General features: G+C 48.5%; 1 protein-coding gene across 1 annotated transcript in view; it reads right to left on the bottom strand.

Annotated features, from left to right (window-relative positions):
* Positions 1–5,196: 5,196 nt before the first annotated feature.
* The window catches only part of LOC146839149 (uncharacterized), a 258,618-nt gene continuing 256,198 nt past the window's right edge, over positions 5,197–7,616 (bottom strand). The window contains exon 6 of the mRNA XM_085603195.1: positions 5,197–7,394. Within this exon, the coding sequence (XP_085459321.1) occupies positions 6,450–7,394 (945 nt within the window). The 3' untranslated portion in view covers positions 5,197–6,449. The remainder of the gene's footprint in view (positions 7,395–7,616) is intronic.

The raw sequence follows: 7,616 nt of genomic DNA, 5'->3' as shown, positions 1-7,616 counted from the left end.
CAGCAGGAGGGCACTAATGTGTCTGTGGCTGGCAACGTCCATTTTGTGCTGCCCGGGTCGAGAAAGCTGAGACCGGGTAGACGATGACCCATAAAAGTTACTTCTGAAGGGCGGAATCATACCTCCCACACCAGTTACTAGTGTGGAGGTATGATTCCAAGGTGTTTGACACCAAACACAACATGTTTCTACGCAACCGTTTTAAAGATAGCATTTTACCGAGGTTATAATGCACCTTTACCTATATGTCTGGCTGCATCACAGACAACTCCGGAGAATGGTCTCCAAAGGCTGCAGAGGGGCCCTACTCATGCAGGGGCACCATCTCATGTAAAACGCAGCACCCTGCCTTCAGGATTGATAATGCCTGCCATAGGGGTGACTGATACGTTTTAAGTGCAGTGATTTAGATAGATATAGTGAACCTATATCTGAGTAAGTGGCGCAAGCACCTGCTTACACAGGTTGCAGTAGCAGTCCTGTTGTGTCATTTTGAAAGGCCTTTCATGGGTGGCATAATACATACTTCAGCCCAGGGGAGGCCTCTGGGGTACCTATGCCCAAGTACATGTGTACCATATACTAGGGACTGATAAGGGTACCCAGTATCTAATCTGGAGTGCACCGAAAGTACATAGATAGCAATTTAAAGGAGAAAGCAGATAGACTGGGGTCCTGGATAGCAGGATCCCAGTCAGACTAGTTCAAAAACATTGAGACATCAGCAAAAAGTGGGGGTAACCATAAGAAGCAGATACTACTTTCCTACAAAGACGACATCCGCCAATTGAAAGAGCAAGAAACCCACCTACGAGCCCACACCAAGGAACTGCACAGAAGAGCTGAGGACGCCAAAAATAGGTCACAAGGCAACAAACCCCACCTGGTGGGATTCCTGGAGGGGGCCAAATGGGACCAAATGGTGGCCTTCCTTGAAAGCAGGCTGACATCATGGATGCCCAGAGACGAGCTGTCACCATGGTTCGCTATCGAACGTGCCCACCGATCTCTTGCGCCTAAACCACCTCCTGGCGCCCCACTACGCCCCATCATTGCCCGAATCCTCATTTTTAAAGACAGAGACGCTATCCTGAATGCGGCTCGGGCCCAGGGCGCCCTGAAATTCCAAAATGAAACCATATGATCATCCAAGATTACACTAAGGAAGTTCAGGCTCAGCGGCGCTCCCACACAGAGGTCAAGCAGAAACTTTGTAACTTGGGCCTCCAATACAGACTTCTCTTTCCAGCCCGTCTCTGAGTTGTTTTCCAAAACAAAACATCCTGAACCTGCATAACCGAAGAATGACCCCTTCGGGTCCACTCCGTTTCCTCGCCTGGGTCATCCAGATCACAAATACCTGGTCCTCCATCCCCCATGCAAAGCAGGAGATGCACACAATCACGTAGGGGCTGGGGAGCACGCAAGGAGGCTTCCAAATCGTCTGGTGCAAAGATCCGGGGAACCAGTATCCAGTGCTGCCACTGACCCGATGGCCTCCCCCCACCCCACCCCCCGACATCGAGATGGCTCTACGAATGACCTGTCCCCTGCAAGAAGTTCCTCCAAGACTTTAGATCCGACAGCTACATACTCAGATCTCTCCAGAAGCCCTGTGATTTGAGGTATCACATCACCATTGAGAGGTGGGCAAGGGAGGGTCTAGCGGAAAAGAGACATGTGGACCATATCCCACGGAATAACAGAACCTACAGATGCAAGCCATTGCTAACATTAGATCCGATATTATGGAGGGGTCTCTCTGCACCACCTCACTGACATTATCACTGCCCTACCCTTGGGCCAGACGGTGATAGGGGGTGACTTTAATGCGGTTATGGCATCAACGCTCAACACCACCAGCACACTCACTACCGCTAGGTTGGCAAACGTAAAGAAACTGGTTGACTGGGCGGCTGCCCTGGGGCTGTGCAATGTCTGGAGCATCTGGAACCCCCGGTGCTCTCAGTACACTCATACCATGGCGGCACATCACACACATTCGCGAATCAACATGATCCTCATGCCTGCCTCTGAGTGCCAGAGAGTATCAAACATTGCCGTCCTCCCCAGGGAATCTCAGACCATTCAGACCTACTTCTATACCTAGGCGAAACCCCTGATACGCCCTGCCCACTGTGGTGACTAAACGCTTGGTTCCTGCAGGACAAGGAGGCCAAGGAAGCGATAGGGGAGGAGCTATGCCAATACTTCCCCGCTAATCTAGGATCTGTCCCCTCCTGAGCACCCTTTGGGAGGCAAGTAAAGCCACCATGCCGGGGTGTAGCCAGAAGTCAAGTCCGAGCGCTTCGGCTGGCCCAGACCAGCCGCCTAACCCTTTTTGAGGCCCAAGCAATATGGATTGAAACAGCCCCAAATGAATCTCCAAGCGATCTGCGAGACATGCAACTCACGGTCATACGTGAGGAGATTAAACATATCTCATTAGAAACGGCCAAGATAATGTGACGTTCCTCTGTAGCCCGAGTGTACAGCTGGGAAGACAAGAACGGGAAGCTGCTGTACAACCTGGTCTCTTACACCCTGGCCAACCGAATAATCCCCGAGATCCATGACGCCTCAGGAACCACCAAGCACACGTCACCGACAATCGCACAGGCATTTGCAGACTATTACGCTCACCTATACTCCATTCCCAGGTCCGAAACTTCCATCATGGACATGATTAGCCAACCGAGGGTCCAGCTCCCCTGTCTCGTGGAGACCGAGGCGGCAGACCTGCATCTTCCCTTCACTCCAGAGGAAATACACAGCGCAATCTCCTTGCTGAAGGCCGGGAAAATGCCGGGGCCAGACGGCTTCCCGCAGGAGTATTACGCAGCTTATCGGGACCTATAGGTCCCCCACCTTACTGAACTGTATCGCTGTGTTGCTGAGGCCCGGTCTTTCCCCCCTTAAATAGATAGGGGTGGCAACCATAGTGGTGATCCCCACGACCCAACCACCTTCACCATCCTGCACAGACTACAGCCCCATTTCCTTAATTAACACCGAAGTAAAGATATATGCCACGATACTGGCCCAATGTCGGCCCAATGTCTGCACTCGCAACAAACTACTCCACCCGGACCAATGCAGCTTCATGCCAGCACACAGTACGAGGCACTACCTGAGGCACCTCCACCTGGCCCATGTGCACCGCCGATTTCTCACTCCCTACCGGATGCTCCTCCTTGTCTATTTTGAAAAAGCCTTCGACACGGTTGACTCACTCTACCTGGAGGAGGTTTTAAAGACAATGGGCCTGGGTCAGCAATTTAGACACCAAGCGAGCCCTGTCAGAGGCGTTCCCCATTCAAAGAGGAACAAGACAAGGCTGCCCCCCTCCCCCTTCTATTTGTGCTGGCAATGGAGCCCTTGGAATGCCTAATTCGGTCAGATGACTTGATCCAGGGCTGGGCTTGGAGGAGCCACCACATCGACAAAATTGCCCTATATGCGGACGATGTCCTGCTTTTCCTGGCAAACCTGGCCAACTTGGGCCCACGCTGTCTCCAGGCCCTCCATACCTTTGAGATCTTCTCTGGGTTCCGGCTCAACCCGGAAAATTCGACCCTAGTACTCCTTCATCCCTCTAGGGAATGCTTCGACTGGCAAACCTCCATCCCTATTAGGAGACAATCCTTCAAATACCTGGGGATATGGATTGCTCTGCTCCCCAAACTAGAATGGGCATTAAATATTACCCCGCTGGTCAGAAAAACCAAAGAGGATCTCAAGCGCTGGCAAACCTTACCACTCAACCCACTGGGGAGGGTGGCTCTGTTTAAAATTATGATCCTCCTTCCACCTCCCATGCAGCTGGTTTAAGCTACAAGATTCCTGTGGGGGGGCGCAAGAGCACGCACCGCCCTCGCTCGATGTCTGATGCCACTTTTGATGGCGACATGGGCATGATTGACTTTAACCTGTACTACTTAGCTACCTTACTTTTAGTCCTCCACGACTGGTTCACCGGGGGCTGGTCTGACCCGGCTTACAGAGCAGAGCTCAAGGACTGGGAGTTTCCTCAGATCCAGGCATTCCTATATGGCAGCCCACTACCTACAGCAATACCACCAATTACCAGGGCAGTCCTGATAGCCTGGCGTATGGCCATCAGACACACACGTTGGGACAAGAAACTAAGCCAGCAGACACCTCTCTGGCAGGGCATGTGGCTGGGCAAGGTGGCGGCAGTCATGGGGGGTTCAGGCGATGGGACCATATTGGATTATCCCAACTGGGCGATGTCTGGGTGGGCGACCACATTAGACATTTCAAGACCTGCAGAAAAGCTACACTCTTCATACCTCACAATTTTATAAGTACCTACATTTATGTCATGCTCTCGGCACACATATTCCAGCAGACACAACACTCCTTGAATTTGGCCCATTAGAAGCTGAGGTCATGATGGGAAACTTGGGGAAGGGAGGAGTATCCCGGATATACCATACCTGGTGGAAAGGACGGCTGGCCTCTCTGGAGGAAGAGGACTGGCACGATGACCTTATGGCCCCCAAAGCCATTCCAACTTTGGCCAGACTCCGCCTAATCCAACCATATTACTTACACACTGCCTATATCACCCCAGAGCGCCTTTTAAGAGCGGGCTTATGGCCCTCCCCAAGCTGCACACGCTGTGACCACAAACCAGCAGACTTTTACCACATGACCTGGACCTGCCCATGCCTTGCGCCTTACTGAGCTGCAATAGAGTCCGACCTCACACACATCCTGGGCTAGCAGGATCCCCACAATCCCCTAAGGCTCTTTTTAGGAGTAATGGACGGTCTAGATGGATCTCAATCCGACAAGGTGTTCCTGGGGACAGCCATAGCAGTAGCCAAACGCGATGGTGCGGCGACATGGGCACAGTCTAAGCTTCCAAACATATCTAGGTGGCACCGAGGAGTAGACTGGTGTGCCGCGCAGCTAAAAACCCATATTTGAGGCCAGGGAATGCCCTACTAAATACCAAAGGGTCTGGGGCAAATGGACAAATCAGTTAAATTGATTAGAATTGACACCCACCACTGTCTACAAATGTAATGTCCATGTGCTGTGGTTGTAGATCAACACGCTTACCTGTACCTTACCAATGCAACTGTACTCTGAGATACCATGTATTACTGATCAAATGTGCTAGGCTGCTATTTGTTTGCTCAGAAACCAATAACATTGTTTATCCCAAAAAATCCTCTTTAATAGTAAAGTTAGATTTTTACTTTCTATTTTGAAAATGGTACTTTCAGAAGGTTTTTACATTAAGTGGGATTTGATCCTGTTCACACTCATGGGGGGATCAAGTATTAAAAGTCGAAAAGAAACAATACCTCCACCAGCCTTAGATTAAACTCTGCTGACCCCTGTGGGACTGAGTCCGATCCCCCAATTGTTGTCCTCCAGGTCCTGGACCCTTGGCTGGAGTCGGACTGTACTCCTCATTGCCCAACTGGAGACTTCACAGAATGCAGCACATGATGACACTGGACCTCACAGCACCACTCAGCTCCTGGTCAGCAGATTTACCCTGACCTGATGCAGAGCAATGCCAAGAGTTGCATCACAGCTCACAGCACTGTACAGCTCCCGATCTTTGGCTCCACCGGACCACACACAGAGTCTCACATAGAAGCACCATGCAACTCCTGAGGGGTGGCTTCACCGGGTCCAACTCAGCATGCACAGTTCGACACAGTGCCCTGCAGAGCCGCACCACACCGTCTTCGCACCAATATCACAAGGTAAAACTTCCAGCCGAATTAACCTGGACCTTGATACGGCCCACGCTTTTTCACAGTCATCCTGAACTTGTCACGTTTTCCCGCGCCGGTGTAATCAGATACCCACAGTTGGTGCTTTGCACCTTTTTGTGCTATTTTTACCTAAAATTGTAAAAACCCATAACACCGATTCTACTTATTGGATTTTTGTTTCCATGGTACCAATTAATTAATTAAAATATCCTCTATTTTTCTAAATTGGTTTGAGATTCTTATTCTTCTTGTATTGTGTTTTCACATTATTTCTGTTAGAGTGCTATGAATACTATGCACCCCCCCCCAAGTTAAGCCTGACTGCTTAACCAGAATGTTAACCATAGGTTTATTTAGTGAAGCTTGTGGTTCCACCTGACAACGACTGTGATATCATTAGATAAGGTTCTCACCCCCTTCAACCAATAATTCAATTTTGTACAGGCACTTTTATAACCCTACAGATATCTCTGCTTTTCTTTATTCTGACTGGTCAAGTTTTCTATCTACTTTTTATCATCTGATATTTCAATGTCCTACGCAGTTGTATTTTTATAATTTTACGTAATTCCTTCATCTAACAATAACTGCACAATTTTGCTCCTATGTGCGTCCACTGATGGGTCAAGATTATTTTTGTTTGTACTTAAATTATTGCCAATTTTGCTGCATCTCTATAAATTATTTCTATGTTTGTTCAGTGATGATGTGTTTTTGGTGATGTCCTTGTAAGTGTACTAACCGACTAAAGCTCTTCCCACATTCACTGCACTTGAATGCCTTTTCACCTGTGTGTGTTCGATGATGTCTTTGGAGGTGTGATAACAGACTAAAGCTTTTCACACATTCACTGCAATAATATGTTTTTTCCCCTGTGTGTGTTCGTTGATGTCTTTGTAGGTTTGATATTTGACAAAAGCTCCTCGCACATTCACTGCACTTGAATGGCTTTTCCCCTGTGTGTGTTCGTTGATGTCTTTGTAGGCTTGATAATTGACAAAAGCTCCTCGCACATTCACTGCACTTGAATGGCTTTTCCCCTGTGTGTGTTCGTTGATGTCTTTGTAGGTCTGATAATTGACAAAAGCTCCTCGCACATTCACTGCACTTGAATGGTTTTTCCCCTGTATGTATTCGCTGATGTCTTTTTAGGGCTGAGGGGTCACTAAAGCTCTTCACACATTCATTGCACCTGAATGGCTTTTCTCCTGTGTGTGTTCGCTGATGTTTTTGGAGATCTGATAATTGACAAAAGCTTTTCACACATTCACTGCAATTATATGGTTTTTCCCCTGTGTGTGTTTGCTGATGTGTTTTGAGGTTTGATAATTGACAAAAGCTCCTCGCACATTCACTGCAATGGTATGGTTTTTCCCCTGTGTGTGTTCGTTGATGTCTTTGTAGGTTTGATAATTGACAAAAGCTCCTCGCACATTCACTGCAATGGTATGGTTTTTCCTCTGTGTGTGTTCGCTGATGTTTTTGGAGAGCTGATAATTGACAAAAGCTCCTTGCACATTCACTGCAATGGTATGGTTTTTCCTCTGTGTGTGTTCGCTGATGTTTTTGGAGAGCTGATAATTGACAAAAGCTCCTTGCACATTCACTGCAATGGTATGGTTTTTGCCCTGTGTGTGTTAGCTGATTCATTTTTAGGTTTCCTGAGTGACCACAGCACCTTCCACAGTCACTGCACTTGAATGGCTTTTCCCCGCCGTGTGTTCGCTGATGTCTTTCTAGGTGTAATATCAGCCTAAACCTCTTCACATATTTACTGCACTTGACTGTCTTTTCCACCTTGTGTGTTTGGTGATGGTGCTTTAGTTATGATGACAAACTGAAGATTCAGCGGCA

The sequence above is a fragment of the Triturus cristatus genome, chromosome 4_2 (genome assembly GCF_964204655.1).
Source record: "Triturus cristatus chromosome 4_2, aTriCri1.1, whole genome shotgun sequence".
Classification (NCBI taxonomy): Eukaryota; Metazoa; Chordata; class Amphibia; order Caudata; family Salamandridae; genus Triturus; species Triturus cristatus.
Note: the sequence above shows the minus strand (reverse complement) of the source record. Positions and strands in the feature narration are given on the sequence as shown.